Source organism: Calypte anna, chromosome 3 (assembly GCF_003957555.1).
Source record: "Calypte anna isolate BGI_N300 chromosome 3, bCalAnn1_v1.p, whole genome shotgun sequence".
NCBI classification, from domain to species: domain Eukaryota; kingdom Metazoa; phylum Chordata; class Aves; order Apodiformes; family Trochilidae; genus Calypte; species Calypte anna.
Window position 1 is genome coordinate 57,436,761 of NC_044246.1, and position 17,686 is coordinate 57,454,446.

The 17,686-nt window shown below is 43.7% G+C and overlaps 1 protein-coding gene across 1 annotated transcript; it reads left to right on the forward strand.

The window, feature by feature from the left end:
* The first annotated feature begins 6,980 nt into the window (after positions 1 to 6,980).
* Positions 6,981 to 17,644, forward strand: PERP (p53 apoptosis effector related to PMP22). Its single transcript, XM_008494053.2, has 3 exons — positions 6,981 to 7,314; positions 14,645 to 14,788; positions 15,419 to 17,644. Exons 1-3 carry the CDS (start codon positions 7,104 to 7,106, stop codon positions 15,652 to 15,654), a joined length of 591 nt encoding a protein of 196 aa, XP_008492275.1. The 5' UTR covers positions 6,981 to 7,103; the 3' UTR covers positions 15,655 to 17,644.
* The last annotated feature ends 42 nt before the right edge of the window (positions 17,645 to 17,686 follow it).

The window sequence follows — 17,686 nt, forward strand, 5'->3', positions numbered from 1 at the left end:
GGGTAGACAAGGCCATACTTCATGAGCTGAAGCAACACTTCCCTGCAGCACCCATGCTAAAATGGAAACTTCTCCCTGCAAGCACAGTGTTTCCTCATTTTCACTCCTCCACCTCCCAGCCCACTGTTACTGCTCCCAAACTTGGAGCATGCAGAGCTGTCTTAGCTCTGCATGAGTGTATTTTTTTAATTATTTTTTCTCCCATTTTTTTAGACTTTTATAGACACTTTATTCTGCAAAATTCTTTTTCATCTTCCTGCACGCAGCTCTGTCTATCACAGCAAGGTCTGCTTTTAAAATCAGAATTGTTTCTGCAAGGCGAAGCTAACCCTCTGCGATCAAACTGATTGAAGATGAGTCCTTTGTAGCAGGACAAATACACAGAAATTTGTCTAGTGCTACTGAAAGAAGACCCAGAATTATAACAATTGCTTTTCATAATGATAGAGCAAAATGGGGTCAGTGACAGGGGGGAACGTGGAGGCAGGTCCTGCTGTAACAAGGCTTGGGAGAGGTTGTATAAGAAACAGCACCCCAATTTGCCCTTGAAAATAATGACTCAAAGTATTGACGTTCACGCGTGCTGCCTGAATCCAGTGTCACGTCCACATGTGCTGCTAATTTGATGTCGTGCTCACTCATGTGAGCACGTACTTAAACACCAGACTGTCAGAAATCAGACCTCAGTGGATTGAGCTATTTGGTGAGTCATTTACAAAAGCTAAATGGGGTCTTTAATGCAAAGCTGTGCACTGAAATGTACCCTGACTTCTTCTGGGTGTGCGCATGGAGATTAAATTTATCCCGGCCACTGCTGGGAACCAAGATATCATTTAACAAGAGCTGCCTGTGCTGAGGCTGGAAAAGAACTGAAAATGTAGAGAGTGCTGTGTGGGCAGGTCTGAGATGTTCATGGCTTTACAGAGGGGAAGGAGGGACTGAGATACAAAATACAGATTAACACAAGGAAATGATCATTTTGGTGGAAAGGAAAGCTGCTGTAAATCTGTCAAGACAAATATCTTTTCCTCAAGATACTGGAATGAAGAAGTCTTTCTATCTTTGACTGTTTCCTAAAAAAAAAACCCCAAAAAACAAAACAAACCCCCCCCCCAACAAAAACAAAAAAACCCAAAAAATCTTAGTTCTAAGAATGAGCAGCAGGTTCTAAGTGAGCCTGTACCCACAAATGGAAGGCACAAAGGCATTGGGCATGTCTGCAGTGCACAGCCAGGAGATAACCCCACAGCCTGGGTTGACTCTCCATCACCAGCAGGGAGACAGCCAGACATTCCTCTTCACTTCAGCTTCAGCTTAAAATAGCCGAGTGAGAGGAATTCCATTTTGGGATTCCGACCTGTAGTTTCAGGGGGAAGTTAAGCACCCAAGCATCTCGTTTCTACAGGAGTAGGGATAAGGACGACTGACCCTGACCATGACTCGACCCCGACGACCCTGGCCGAGCTGCTCGGGAGGCTCCGAGGTACCAGGCTGAGGACCCCGGGACGGGATGAGCTCCTGGGCGGGGAGGGGGGAACTGCGGTGGGTACGTGGATCGTGACTGTGAGTGGGCTGCGGATGGAGGAGCTGTGTCGGGAGGGATGTGCTCGGCGCTCCCCGCTGCCCCCGCTCACCCCTGCCCGGTTCCGGCGATGTTTCCTGCCCCCTGGTGGCCATGCCTCACCGCCGACCCGACCCGGCCCGACCCGACCCGCCCGGCACCCCCCGACGCACCCTGCGCACCCGAACCCCCGTTCATCCCGGCTGCCCGCCCTATGAACAGCGTATCTGGAAGTGGGAATATGCCCTTCATCTGGAATCACTCTTAGGAGAAAGCTCAAGTCCCAAGCAAAGTTTCAAAGTCTGACGCTCAGGATGGTGCGAAAAAAATGGTGGCATCCCTGCAGATCAGAGTTACAGTAATTGCATTTTCAGCTTTGTATCATATATAGCACAAAGACGATATTTTCCCCAAAACCTTCATAGAATCATGGAATGGTTTGGGTTGGAAGGGACCTTAAAGATTAGTTCCAACCCCCTGGATGGGCAAGGGCACCTCCCACTATAGCTGGTTGCTCAAAGCCCCATCCAACCTGGTCTTGAACACTCCCAAGGGATGAGGTATCCACAGCTTTCCTGGGCAACCTATACTAGAGTCTCACCATCCTCACAGAAAATAAATTCTTCCATCCTCTCTCAACTTACTTGATGGGAACATACAATTCAGAATAAATAAGGACATGCTGCTCTGCAAGAGTTAGCTTGTACCTCAAAGTTTAAAAAGGGTGAAAACCTCTCATGCATAAGTACACGCTATACATTGGGTTTTCTTGGAGCTGTGGTTCAAAAAGTATTATTGACAACTCTAAAAAAGAATGTTTACCTGCTGCACCAAGGTCCCATTCCTGCAGGAATAGATTCAGTGTTAGTGAGAAAACTGCTAGCACATTATTACCACTTTTTAACATCTTGCACAAAGATGGTCAGTTTGCATCCTTGGAAGAGGACTTACAGACAAAACCAAAATTAATATGGAGGTCAAGGATCGCACAATTCTTTATCTGTGACTTTCCTTTTTTACTTTTTGAAAATGCAGATAAAAGGATGAGGTAAAGGAGGAAAAGTTGCAACAAGTCCAAAGGCTTAATTGTCTGAAAAACCTGAATGTTGCGTGAGCATGATCTAAGTGAGCCTGAGATATATAGAAAGCTCATGGGTATATTCCCAGCCACAGGGATTCTGCCACTTTCTTTAATACAGATGGGAAGTTCATTCAGTGCAGATCCAGAACAACACAGAGATTTCTGCACAACCTAGGTGTAGAAAACTGGAGTTCCTGAGTTAGTAAGCTTATCTGCACCTTTACAACTATCTCTATGGTAGTTATAGGCACAGCATGCACAGGAGGAAGGAATCCTTACTGTCCTTTTATTTCTACCATTTTAGGTCAACTCAGGCTGATGGAGTCACATAAGGTGTTTCTCACTGAAATAAGAAAGTGTTGATCATACCTCTGTGGGCTACACTGATGTTCTTGTATTTTCATAAGGCTTTTGAAGCAGGTTCAACAGCACATCAGTTTGCACAGAGCCATCTTATTTCAGCTATGCCAGCCTCAGATGAGTCTGGCTGATGAGCTGAGTTCAACCCAGGGCTACTGGCAAGACCTGGTCAGAAAAATGGCTTTATTTTAAATTCAGATAATGACAGCTTTTTGGCATACATGAGGAAAATGAAGTTTAAGCTGGATATACTACTGGGAGCAGTTGTTGCAAGTTATACCAACTACCTCCCATTCCTATCCTGTTTTATGGGTTGACTGACTACCTTACTTTGGTGATGCTAATTAAGTATTATGGCTGTAATGCCTCAATAGAGAGATTAAGTAGCTTTAGAGCACATGAACATGGAGGAAAGTGAGCATAAGACGCTGCTGAAGGACAACACCCATGAATTATAAAATTACTGGATTTACAACAGGTATTCATTCTGTGGACATTGTTTTTTTTCCTAATGGTTTTAGCTGAGAGGTAAACAGGCTAAAAAAATATTTACATAAATTAAATGGAAAAAAAGAAAGGTACCCCATCCCTGAGGGGATGCTCCCATCCTGTCCCAGGGCTGCTCACTGAAGGGTGTGGGGCTGCCCTTGACACTGCACTGCTCATCGTGTCTGTCCCCTCTCAACATTCATTCTTGGGAACCAGCCTGCAGATTTCCACTGGCCCATTTCACAGTCTTGCCTGACTGGGCTGGAGCTGAACCTCACCTTCACTCAGTGCTGCCTGGTTTTCTCTGATAGCTGGGTCAATGATTGCCAGAAGTGGTAAATTATTTACTGCACATAAAGCACCACCTACTAGAGGGTTGTCCCCCAGGAAGGCAGAGAAAAAACATCACTTATAGAACACCAAATATTATAAAATTATCTAATTACTTATGTAATAAATAATTACAGGTAAGGATAGTGATAATGAAAGAACCTTATGATTCTTATTTTCCATGGTAAAAGGAAAATTTGTGAAGATGATCTTGCTTTTCAGAATAACTACAGAACACATAGCTGTGTTCATAGCTGAAGATAATATACTTTTGACAGGGCAGCTTGACCCAGAATGCCCAGATAGGTTCAGGTATTTTTTTATTGTTTAGCAAAGAATTGCTTCAGTTTAATTTGTTAAGTGTTGGGGCATTTTCTAGTCATGATCGTAGCACTGATGTTTTTTATGCATTCCCACAGAGCTGAGCCCTACCATCTGGTCTCTGTGAAGATACAGGCTACACATCCTGTAGATGAGGAAAAACTACATATGCTGCTAGAGCTGCCTGTTTTGCTGCAGGAGGCACTGGTTTATTAGTTTGTTAGATTTCCTCAGTACTAAATCCAAGCAACATTAGGACCGAAGGCAGGTAACTTCATTGACTGTGTTGTAGGCCCTCAGTCACACAGAAGGAAACCTCTGCTATGTTATCTTTTAACTTCAGGTAGATTTCCCAGTTGCTTAAAAGACAGATGTTTTAAAAGAAATAAGAGGGGGTCACTGGGAGAAGCAGGGTAGCTGACAAGAGCTGCTAATGCTGGAGGTGGCCTGGAGGGAGTCAGTGTGGTGTGGCCAGACTGCTCTCAGTGATTTTTGTCTTTCCCTCCCAGCCACCACAGCATCAGGGCTCTGGATGCAGGCACAGCCTTGGGAAACCAAGTAATGCAACTAATGAAAATAGCAGCCAGCTCTATGTTCCTATCTGAACTCTTGACTTTTGACCTCAGTGCTATTGTGACTGTAGTTCTGCCATTGTGACAAAAAGAGATGATCATGGTGCTCAGTTCTGCCCTTACTTCTCCTTTATGCAAACTTTGTGTGCTGAAGAGTTATGTTTGCAAGTGGTTCTGACAAAATTTACTTACAGTTCTATTTTATAATGAATTTGTAATGAAACCTGAACAGTGTGCATGACCATCAGCAGTCAAGAAGGAAAATTATTTTGCTTGTAGTGTGGTACTGAAGGTTTGTTTGGCTTTGAAAGAGAGGAAGAGAAGTTATGAACAAAAAGTATTTGTATATTAAAGTATATATGTGTGTGTGTATGTATGTATATATATTAAACAGTAAGTTGATACCTTGTCACAATACAACTTACTATTGTAAGGAATATGCAGGCCATTAATTTTTTCAAAATAGGTGTTTTAAAGCTGAATTAGATCTTAAAACCAGCCCTTCATTATTTCTTCAGTCAATACGCACTTGCGAGTAAAAGCCCTCAAGATAGTTAAATGACAAGTAGTCCCCAATAATATTTAAAAATTGAAATTTTAAAAATCATTGATTTAAAACACCCTCTTTTCCATTTTTAGGAAATGTTATAATAATTGTGATAACTTTGAACTCATTAAAAAGCTATATGCTATGCAGCAAATATGCAAATAATATTTTAAAGCTACTTTTTAACACAAATTGTACATTTTAATGAATAATAACATAATTAACACTTCTCACAGTTCTATTTTTCACTTACACTGTATTATTGAGCACATATAGATGCATAGTTTATATATGCTATAGATACATAAAGAATTTTTCTAGATTTTCCTGGTGGGAACTTTGAGAAACCTGTTGAGAGAGGGCTGGTGAAACTCTACATGGTTTGAGGTAAGCTGCCTGAGACAGTGGCCATTTAGCTCTGTTGATATAATCTCATTGTTCTGGTTTTAGCATCACAATCCATTCTCCTAGGTTTGCCAGCAATTGGTACTCAAATGACTTTCACAGTCCCTCCTCACAGGACACTGTGTTGTGACACTGTCATTTGAGGAGTTGATGTTGGGCATAGTCGGAACATATTTTGGCATGGCTGTGACAAAATTCCATTTGATGTAATCAACTAAGGACTCATATATCCCTAGCCTCCATGAAATCCAGGTAATCCCTTTTTTTTTTTTTTTTTTTTTTTTCTTCAGAAGTCAAAGATGTGTTCTCCTACTGATATCTCTGTTGAGATCTTGAAACTTCTCCCAGACTCGACCAAAAGCATCTACTTTATGTGCCCAAAACACATGCACCTTTAGTCTCATGCTTGGCACCTGTCTGCTCATGTCTGAGAGTCTGCGCTGGTTCCAGGCAATGGGTTGACATGATGGGATGTGGTAGATCTTATTATGGAGTAGTGTTTCTCCCATGACAAAAAATTTCCGTGTTCATTTATGCCATCTGATGGAGAAGCCCTCGTTTTGGTCAAGTCAGGGATACATTTCCAGACATGGGATGAGGAAAGATCAGGGCATATGGCTCCTTAGTACTGCTCCTGGATTTTGTCAGGCACAGGCTGGTTGGTAGTCAGAGGACAGCTGCAATAAAGCACTGCATTAGGTGGTGACTCCAAGCATGCATTCGTTTCGTGCTGATCTGGGTGCCAGACGAGCAATGACTTCCTTGATAATAATGTCATTTTTCCATGATCAAATTACACTTTTTTTACATCTTCTCGCTTGCATTAAAACGTAAAAATAATAATAATAAAAAAAAATGGACAAGGAGTTCACCATTTCCACGGCAAAGCAACTTACTACAAGCTTTTGTTACCTGTAGTGAGTAACATCATTAGCGTTATCGATATTGGGTAGCGCTACTCTGTCTCTCCAGTGAACAGAGAGGAGAAACGTGAAGCTCAATACTCGGGAGGAGGGCAGGGCTTTGTGAAACTTCGCCAGAACCTCAAGTTATCGCTGCGGTTTCTTTCTGCGGCGGCGGGGCCACGACGGAGAAGTGGATCCAGAGGCGGGAGGGTGTCACCAGCACGGCATTAAGCTTCGGGCTGAGTCCGGGTAGGACAAGCGGAGGGACGGGGGTTAGTTTGGGACAGGGAGGGATCGGAGCAGAGAGACGACCGGGCCCTGCCCGTCCCGCCTCTCCCTCCTCTCCTCTTCTCTCCTCTTCTCTCTCCGCCAGGCTTAGTCAGAGGAATGTGGGTGGAACACCCTCCTCCCCCGGCGCCTTAAAAACCCGCTCGGACCGACACGCACGCAGTGTCCCGTCCCAGCGGAGCCTCCCCGCCGCAACCCCCTCCTCCACGCCCGGGCTCTCTGGTTGCCCCTCCGGCCGGGCAGGATGGTGGTGTGCGGCCTCGCCTGCTGGAGGTGCCGGTGGCTTCTGCCTCTGCTGCTGGGGTTGGCCATCATCATGGGCATCATCGCCCTGGCGGGCAGGGGCTGGCTGGAGTCCGAGTCGGAGCCTTACGTCCAGCAGGCGTCATTATGGGAGAGCTGCACCCGAGGCGATGGGGACCTCAACTGGAACTGCGAGTCTCTCATGGACTACGGTAAGAGAGGAGCCCCTTCACTTCCTCTACCCTCCCTGGACCCCGGCCTTGCCACCAACTGCACCCGGCGGCAGTGACTGGCAGGGAGCGGATGGGGCTAGTGCTGGCCCCGGAGCGGTCGCCCCGACGCTATGATGGGGCAGCTACCTTCCTCTGGGACGCGGTTTCCTTCGCAGAACAGTACTCACACTGTTTCAGGGCTTAAACTAGCAAAAAAGCATAGGTCCGGGTTGCTGCAGAGCAATTTTTTTTCCTTTGTTTTTCTATTTTTTTTTTTCCTATCAGTACAACACTGTGAAGCCAGGTTGGCTTGTGTTGCTTTTTAAAAAAAGTTATTTTACCACCAAGGTGACCACAGGTTCCTTGGGCTCTGCAGTTTTCTTTCTCTCAGTGATTCTCAAACTGCAGTGTCTTGGCAGTCTGGTCTGGCACACTGGCCAGTGCCCCCTCTCCACTCCAACAGCCTCACGGGCGAGATGGTGAAAGTGGAAACCTTCACCCAGAGTGTCCATTGCAGAGCCACACCTGGGGGACAGCGAAACTGCCTTACCCCAGTCCTCTGGAGGAAGAGAGAACCTTAATTTAGCCCTGCCTAGCCAAGGGAACTTGAATATTCAGATGCCTCCTGATCTGCAGCTTGAAATGACCTGGGTTTGCAGATGGAAAGAGCACTGTTTCCTGAATACACATCTCTCTTCCACGAGGGCCTAAATCAGGTGGTAATGCTGCCTCCGTTTAATCTTGCTGAGCTGCTTCTGAATCTGGAAATGCCAGCATAATATTTTCACTGCACACTCCCAGTTGCTCAGGTTTTGGGGGACTTTCTGGTTTTTTACTAGAACACGTGGGTCTGATGACATCTGCTTTTCACTCAAAATACTTCTGGCCAAATAAGCAGACCCGCCTTAAGATCCTGGATGAGGGTGCTTAGAGGACTGGGAAGCTGGACGGGCGTTTCAGCTGGGAGAGCCGGGACTTGCTGCCCTGTGCCATCCCCTCGCTGCCCGAGCGCAGCAACCTGGCTCCCAGCAGCTTTCCATGGCAATCCTCCCGTGACAGCTAAGCTTTGAGTGTGTTGTGATGAACATCACTCCCCCATTAGACAGAGGGGAAAAGCTAGTGCCCTAGAGTTGCTGGAATTTGCACTGCACAGCGAAGAAGTGCTAGCATTGTAGAGCTGCTGAATTTACTTTTACACTGCTCCTCACACCCCTGAAGAATGATGGGTGCATGCTTGGTGTCTCTTCTCAGTGCTTCGGGGCAAAAACAAATTTCTGCATTTTTGTCCGGTTAACAAGCTGCCCGAGATCGATAGTATTTTGACTCTATTTATTCAAGCCTCGGCTTATTTAAACCAAAATTATTTTAAATCCTTGTCTTATTTCGACAAACCTGACTTTGCCTCTTTTCTAATTTTCATGACGAAGTACTACTGTCTACTCAAATATGATTTACATTTAGAGACAGGATATAACACGTGAATTCAGGTCTGACTTATTTTGTTTCCTTTTTTCTATGCTAATGCAATTAGCATAAATAGATGAGGGCATTTACAAAGAAAAAACGTCTAGCAGGCTTTTACAGCACTGCTGCAGGAAAATGAAAGTTAACTGAGATGCATAGCTTGTGTTTTGCATACAATAACTACTATGCATTAACTATCCTGTGCCTCTCCTGGTAAAATGAAAACTTCAGAGTGAATTCCCATTAAAAGCTTGATTAGACAGCTTTTTAATTGAGGCATGGCATGTGTGCTGAGAAGAGGAAGAGAAAAAGCAGACAAGTCACTTATTTTAAGTGGGGAAAAAAGGGGCAGGAACAGACAAACAAAGATTTGCAAATAAGAATGTCTCCTAAACTGCACTGCTTCTTAATGAACAGTTGAAAATGCCACATGAGAACGAAGTAAATGGAAAGGGAAAAAGAAGACTGGGACATCATTTGGGACAAAAGGAGAGGAAGAATTTTTGTTTCTAACTCTATACTGGTTTGGATTTGGGGAGTACCTGACTGGCAGCGTCTATGGACAACGACCAAAATGTTGCAATGCAGAGCTGGTGTACTGCACCATAATATGACTCAAGATGACTTAGTGTAGACCATTGCAAGATTAAACTGTTGACTGTGTGTTGAAAAGGTATCAGGAAGCCATCAGATATGACAAGGATTGCTTGCAATGTGGTTACTCTGAAAGGGTGGTTGTCTTTATAGTGATGAGACTGTAAGTTTAAGAGCAGTGTTTGTGGGTAGCTGCGTCCTCCTGGATCTGAATGGCTCCCAGTGACTTTCCTTTGAATTGTCACTGTAAAATATTGGTGTGTCTGTGTGCAGTAAAGGAGATTCCACGGAGGTTAACTCTTTCTTATATTACAATCAGCCAGTTGGTATTCATTAAGTGTACCTAGCAGCCAGCCTAGAAAAAGGGAAGCATTCATCTGAATCCTTAGTAAGTGCCAAAAAACCCCACAAAAAAACCAACCAACCAAGCCCCCCCCCCCGCCCCCTCAAACAGGTAGAAAGGGAAAAAAAAAAAAAAGAACCTAGAAGTAGGAACCCAGCCTTTGTGAATCATGCTTCACTGCGGCTGTGCCACTGTACCTGCGTCCCTAGAGGCATGGACTTTGACACCGCAGATTATTGTTGAAGCTGAATACATGTGGCAGCTTCACTGAGGGGCCAGGTAAATAAGGGAGGAATGTTATAGGTATGCTTATCTTTTCAGCACGCCTCTTTTCAGGCATGCTTCTGTCTGATTTACGATGCCAGGATGTGCTGGAGACAAACTTTGTTTATAGTGTCATCCAAGTGCAGGCACAAAGAAAATCCTAATGGAAGCAGTGTAGCAGTGGGTGTCTCAGTCTGCACCCAGAAAATATTTACTGAATCTCCCTAGTAACAGATCCCAGCAACCAGGTGAGGCTGGCATCCCTGCCAGTGGGATTTGCTGGCCCCTGGGCAGGTATGCTTTCACTGATAGCAACCTGCAGGAGTTAAAAGCTGGAAATTTATAGGATTGTGCCTTTCCTGATCTCCTGTGTGATGTACAAGAGGCTGAAGCCAGGTTTGTACTAGTGAGTTTTTAAAAAAGTTTTGCTGTATAGCAGTTGCTTTTCCTGCACTCTGAATACCAGAATAGAGCTGTGATTCCCAACATTAATTTTCAACCCACCTTTCTGACAGACCTTTGTCTCTGGCCTGTCCTGTGCTCATAGTGGGTATGCACATACCTGCCCTTCACCAGTCATGCTACCATGGAAGTTTTCACATTTTTTGAGCAAGAAATAATATTGACAGTGCTCTCTTGTTAGCAGTGCTCTAGTCCTTTGTTTTTGACAACAAAAGCAGATATCTTTGGGCATTCTGTTTAATGGGGTCTCAAGGTCAAACACGCATTGCTACTGCCATTTATATACAGAAAGATATTACAACTATAGTGTAAAAATGTGCCTTGTCTATGTCATGGTAAATACTTCTACCCTAAGATTCCAGTTATTCACAAGCTAACAAACTACCTTCTACTTTTGTAAATAAATGATTAAGATGAGAAAGGCTTCAAATTCTGTAGTAGTTCATCTTCCTGCTAGACTACTTTGCCAGTCCTTCTATTAATTTCTAAAGGGAAATCTAGATTTAAATATCCTGCGCTGTAGTGCTTCCAGTCTTCCCCCTGGTGAGGCTGAGCCATGGCTAAATACAATCAGGAAAGACACCTAGTACTAAGGCTCTACTGTTTTGTTGTGTTTTCTTTTGTTTTGTGTTAAAATGTGTTTCATCATATTATTCATGCTCATTATTAATTTTAAATAATCCTGACCCCTCCTAGTTAATTGCACGATAACATTTGCAGCTTAGTTCCTTTACATACTCATCATTAATCAAGCCATATAATAAAGCTCTTCATCCTTTCTAATAATTATAGACCTTCAGCCCCTGAACAGTTGGAGTTTAATGTTCTTTCAACACCATCTAATTGCTAAATACTTTGCTGATTAGATGAAAAGAACTTGACTCTGCTTTGAGGCAAAGCCGACCTGGGAACTCTACTACCTCCAACTGTTCTTCTGCTCTCCTGCTTATGCAGCCCCAAATTACTGTGGTGTTATTATTTGATTTCATAAAGAAACCTCCTTTTTATGCCTGTTTTCAGTAAGAAATACTCTACCAAATGAAGGGAGCCGAGATTTTTCCATTTTTATTGAAAACTTGAATTCTGGCTAAATGTCTCCTGATTTCAAGGTACTTCTGAACACAAGCCAGCTAAAAACTGGGACTGATTTGTCTGTCTCTGAGTCTGAGCAGGTCTCTCCAGCTCTCAAGGCAGCAGTGGAGTGTAAATCTGCACTTCTCCCCTCCCAGCAGCCTGGAGCCATAGGCCGAGTATCTTGCAGAGAGAGAGCTGGGTGCCTGCAGGGATAAATCAGCTCTTGGGAGCCTCTGGGAGGAGAAGGAGGTGGGAAAGCCTGACTTAATAAGGTATGAGGATGAGGGGGGTCCCCCACAGTGAAGCATCAATTTCAGTCAGAGCCCTGCAGGAGCCCCTCCTGCTGTCTTGGTTGGTGGGGGAAGCAGCACTTTGAGCTGGGAGCATGGAAGGGCTGCACCCGATGAGTTGTTAAGGCTGCAGCCTTCTACCCCCACCTCTTCAATCTGTCACTTCTTAAAAGACTTCCAAGTTTTTTTTTTTTGAGGTTTTTCCTACATTCTCTATATATACAAGTACAGAGCTTTTTTCTGCTCTTCATGTGTCTCACATGGCAGGCTGGCCTTTCCATGGCTGGTGTCTAGGCTGACCCAGAGTAGACCCATTGACAGCACTGTGGCCAGCACTTATGACTCAATTTTATCAGGTCTTATCAGTATCAACCCGCTTGAGTTGATAACCCACTTATTAACTATTGCTTGAGAAGACAATCCAGCAGGAGGAGAGGAAAGTATGGGGTCACCAGCACCAAGCTCTGTCACAGGTGAGCACAAAGCCCGCTGAAGTGCATAATGGTGGCATCTGCTACTGCCCTGTTTCTGAAGACCCAAACCAAAGCTTGCCTTGATATTAATCTTCCTGACAAGACATCTCCTACAGCTGTATGTATTGTCATTTTCATATTGCCAGAGTTTAGAAAATAAATCACTGTGAGGAGAGCCAGGGCTGACCTGTATCCAAAAGCTTGTTACACTTGTAAAGCAAGCACAGAGGATATGAAAATATCAAGGACAGCACTGGGAGCTTTCTGGCTCTTATCTCTTCCAGTCATGTTTGTGTTGCACCAAACCTCAAGGTGTCTAACCTGCAGCTGTATTTAGTTTGCAAACTAAATTTTAGCAGATGGATGCCAGACTTTGCTTCCTACGTTGTGCTATCACATGTAATGCATCTGAAAAGGAATGAGCCCTGGTAACTAACTGTCCTGGGATGGCTGTGTGTAATGTTTAAATATGCCTTTAAATTAGTTACCTAAATTCTACTGTGGAGACAACATCCAGTACCTGCATTAGGTATGCCAGAGAATATTTTCTATGGGAAGATTTTATCACACCACTGACGTAGCTTTCATCTCCAGGTGCTCATTGGGTGTTCTCCCTCCCTCCTCACCCTGCAGCATTCTCTTAGGGAAGGGATGTGAAACATGCAAAACTGGAAAGCTTTTGCTTTCTTGAGTAGCTCCACAAAGGGAGATGGGAAAGAAAAGCCTTGCCTTTACCCTTTCTATGCTAACGTGACTGTCTTCAGGCGAGAGCAGTGGTTTTGGGGGCTTTGGGCTGAGATCTGACTGATGGATGCTGTGCTTCACTTTTGCTATTGGAATAGGGGGAAAGAAACCAATTCAGACTGATCTAATGAAAAGAGCTGTGAAACAATGCTTTGCTTTCAGAGAGTAAATTGATGCACCTTTACTAGGCTTCTGAGAGTTTTACTAATTCACTGTCTCAAATTACTAGGTTTTCCCCATTAGAGGATGTGAGTTAAGGTGGAAGATTTTAACTCTTTACGAAAAGGTTCTCTGTCTCACAGTCTATTTCCACTTAGTTTTTACACAGGAAGAATGGAGACCACATTGAAAGGAGGGTTTCTCCAGAGTTGCTTCAGCTGTGTTAGAACATGCAGCTGTGACGAAAGAGATTTTTTGGAAAATCTTCTGGCCTAGATCTTGCTGCTCCCTTTATTCCTGTGTCAGAGGGAGCTCAGGATCTGTCCCTACCTCTGTTGGAACGTGTGAAAGTAGAAACCCAAATTATGCAGATGTGGGAAGTGAGCTGTGATGACAGCTGACTGGAAAACAAAGCAGTAGCCAGTATGGCTTGGCCTTTGTGGGCAGGTATCCTGCCTCCAGGGCAGCAACAACTTTGCTTGTTGTGGCTTGCATTGGGCTCACTTGAACTCCTCCTTGGCTTCTAAAGAAGACGAGGTCTGGCTATACTGAGGACCTTTTCAGATGCCTGTGTTACTGTGACGGGGGGAGTGCCAGATGTGGTTTTTTTTCTGTGAGGTTCTTCTTACCTTTGTTTTCCTGGCCCTGGCCTGTAGTGGGGGAGTTCTGAGCACTGGTGCTGCTCTGCTGGGATTAGGTCACTTTCTTTGTGCCTGAGCCTCTCCAAACTCCAGTTGCTTGCATCACCCCATCCCATCAAATATCAAAGTAATGATTCAAAGAGGAGCAGAGGATTCTTCCATTTTATGTCAGATTCTGACATGTCTTCTCTACCTGCTACACTGTAGCTGTTTCTATTTTTTTTCAGCTGTGAATAAATAGATAATTATCTTCAAGAGCTTTCTCTTTGTCATCTCTCACTTCAGCTACTCTGAATCTTTTTTTTTTTTTTAATGTTAATTTTGCTCCACATGCATTATTCTTGTCATAAACAGGCAAGAAGCTGTATGCTAACATCTCTAGTATTTACAAGCAGTTATCTTCTGTGATGGTACTCTCTTGTCTGCTCTAATACTTCCCCAAGCATGGAAGTGGCTTTGTAAAGTTGCATGTCAAACAGGAATGGTAACGATAAAGTACATTCTCAGTGGGTGTGTGCCCTCACATAGTGGTTGTATCCACTCTGAATTGTGGCTTCATAGAATTTGGAGGTGTTTTCTCCACCACCATGATGTGCTATGCCCTTGTTTTCAGCAGATAGGTCAGCAGGCTGGGAGTTCTGTGCTGTTCTACCAGTGATAGTGCCTCTGTGCTCTCCAGCTGCATGTTTGGACACATCCAGTACTGCTTGCTTCTAACATAAAGGATTTCAGCAAACTATGATTAAAGGAAACCGAAGACCTGCAGTGAGCTACAGTTCAGTGCGTTGCTGCATGTGACATCTTTCTTATTTTCTCTTCAAGGATGGGGAAGAGCAGCGGCTGCCACGTACCTCGTTGGCTTTGTGATCCTGGTCATCTGTTTCGCCCTGGCAGTCATTGCCTTCTCCATCGAGATCCTCCGCTTCAACTTCGTGCGAGGGATTGGAGGATTGCTCTTTGTTGTTGGTAAGGCTGGGAGCAAAGACAAGGATTTTTTTACATGTGAAACAGGCATCAGCAGATAAATATGCGAGATGGAGCCTCCCTTTATGAAATAGCTGTCTTTGTCTGGTTTATGACTCACTTTCATGGGAAACAAGAGAAGGCTGATTTAAACTCTGAGGGGAGAATTGTTTAGGGGAGCTCCAGTGGCCTTTTTCAGCTTTTCCCCAAAAACCATGCACAGGAGCAACCGACACCTTTATCCCTGCAAGACTGAGGAGCTGAGAGCCCAGGGTGCTTCCCACCTTCCCAAGAGGAAGAGGAGTGACAGGGCTGTGGAGCAAGCAGGAGGCAACCGGCTGGGCAGGGATCATTATGCCTGGCTGTAGGACAGGGCTGGCTCTGGCAGGCAGGTGAGTGCCCTGGCAACTAAAGAATATCAACTTTAGCTGCTGCAGCCAGATAGGTGTTTGGGATCTGCCTTGGCCAAAAGTCGTGTACCTCTGTAAGAATGCAGATTTTGCTGTAGGATTGAAACTAATCCTTACAGATCTTAAAAGGACATAAGAGTTACCTAGAGGTACCCTTTTTCAGTGGGAAATGTAATATCATTCATTATAATTTTCTCTTGTTTTTCTTTCTTTCTCTCCCCAGCTGCGTTCCAGATCATAGGCTTGGTCATCTACCCAGTGAAATTCACAGAAGACATTCCACTGACAGGAGATAATATGTTCAGCTGGGCCTATGGCTTTGGCTGGGCCAGCACTGTTGTTGTAATAGGTTGTGCTTTCTTCTTCTGCTGCCTCCCCAACTGGGAAGATGAAGTCCTGGGAAACATCAAGCCTACCTATTACTACTCTTCCCCAGAGAGAGCACCATACTTAAACTGAAAGATTAAATCAAAGTACAAACAGCTGTCAAAACAACAGAGGAGCACTCTGCTGTAAATTAGTGCCATTATAGGAGTCTTAAAAAAAAAACCAAAACATCTTATTTTTCTAGAGTATTCCTTACTAGCCCTGGCAATAAATCAGTAAAAAAACCTTTGCCACCTTTAAGCAAACAGCTTTTACCTAAAGTATTATTTATGCATTCTCATGTCAATTCTGTTTGGCCTTCCCCTCCCAACTAATTGAGTCATCCTTATTTTCTTCAAACTTTTGCTTATGAATAAAGATGGAGTGTTTCAAGTGTAGAAAGGAAGAGGAGAGATTTTAAACAACCCATTAGAGGTACCTGCAACTACTTTGTTTCCACCTCTGACAGAATAGCCTTAAATGGAACTAGAGAAAAAAAACATCCTTTCAGAGAATGCCTTTTCTTCCACCAAAATCAGTCCCAGGGAAGGAATTTCCCTCTGAGACTGTTGCAGTCACATGCTGCCTCTCCTCATTCCTGTTACTGGACTATTGTTGACTATTAGCTATTGGAACTAAGGGGAAAATAAAATTAAAATTTATTTTCCACCGATTGGTGCTGTTGGATGAAGTTCTCATCTAAAGCATGGAGCTGGTGTGTATAACAGTGGCTGATGGTGTTTTTGTGGCCACTGCAGAACTTGTGATGGAGCCACATACGATTTAATATACATTGTCACAGAGAGAATCAATAAGCCTTCAGCTGTTAACCTACATACATCTTTACATGGTATTTGAGGAATGGTGATTTAGAAAATGCCTTTGAATTGAAACGTGCACTGCTCTTTATGTCTACATTTTTAAAACTGCAGTGCTTTAATTATCAGCTGTGGTTTGGAGGGAAATCTTGGCTTAAGATGTTGTAAACCTCCACAAGTTTCAAAAGCACACTGTAGGTACTCCAGAGTTTTGTAAACTTGGGGATGCTTTGTGAGTCACTAGGGCTAGCAGGTAAAAATAGAAAAGCAGTTCTGTGGGCAGTTAACATATGCAAACTTCATACAGACACCTAGATCTGACTCAAGGAGTAATCTGGCTGGTTCCTGGGTTCTGTTTCTGGAGCCAGCAATTCCAAATAAATATTCCAGAGAGGCAGAGCTGTGTCCGTGTTGGTCATGCAGCTGCAGCAGCTTACAGCAGATTAAGCTCTTTGTCAGAACTTTTTCCAGCTGGGGAAGAAGAAGAAAGAAGCTCATTTGTGAAGCTTCTCTTCCAGCTATGGGGGAAGTAGATCTAGCAGAGGCAGATTTCTTAGGGGGGGTACAGGTAGGGTGGAAAACAAATGAGCCTTACTCTGTGTAACAAGCAGATGGGGACTTAATTCTTAGCATTGTCAACCTAGTACTCAGGAGAGGGTAAGTGTGGGTATATGTATTCATCCATGTACACAAAATAGAACTTCAAAAGCATTAAACGTAAAGCTAAAATAGTTTAGAACTAAGACTTTTCCATGCCAGGTATTTCTTGTATTATATATTGTATAGCTTTCTGTTTTGTGACACCTTTTTAAATTTGGTAATTCTGTATATTGCATGCAATCCTGTTTTGGAAAGGCCAGGTGGCCCTTCCAGGCCTGTCTTTTGTAACTGCAGCATAAACATCTGCAGACTTCAGAACTGTGTTACAAGCTCAGTCGTGGCATATACAATCAATTGTATTTATGATTCTTGCAGAAAAAGAGAATCCTGTGACAAATGTCTAATTTTTTTTTTCCTTTTCTGTACAAACTGGCTGGTGTGGAATACTGTGTAGACTTCTTTGTATCATGAGTAACGTTTGTGCCTAAGTTTCTAGTGAATTTAAAACACAGCAGAGAATCCCAAGTCTGGAAAATCCTTTCACAGCTAAAGCTGAGGAGGAGAAAAGATGTAAGGAAATGGACACCCTTCCTAATGAGAGGGAGAATGGTATGGTAATAGGGCTAAGCATAACTTAAAGTATTTTTTACATTTGTTGTTTTTATTTTTCCTTTTTTTTTTTTTTTTTTTTTTTTTTTTAATAAGCA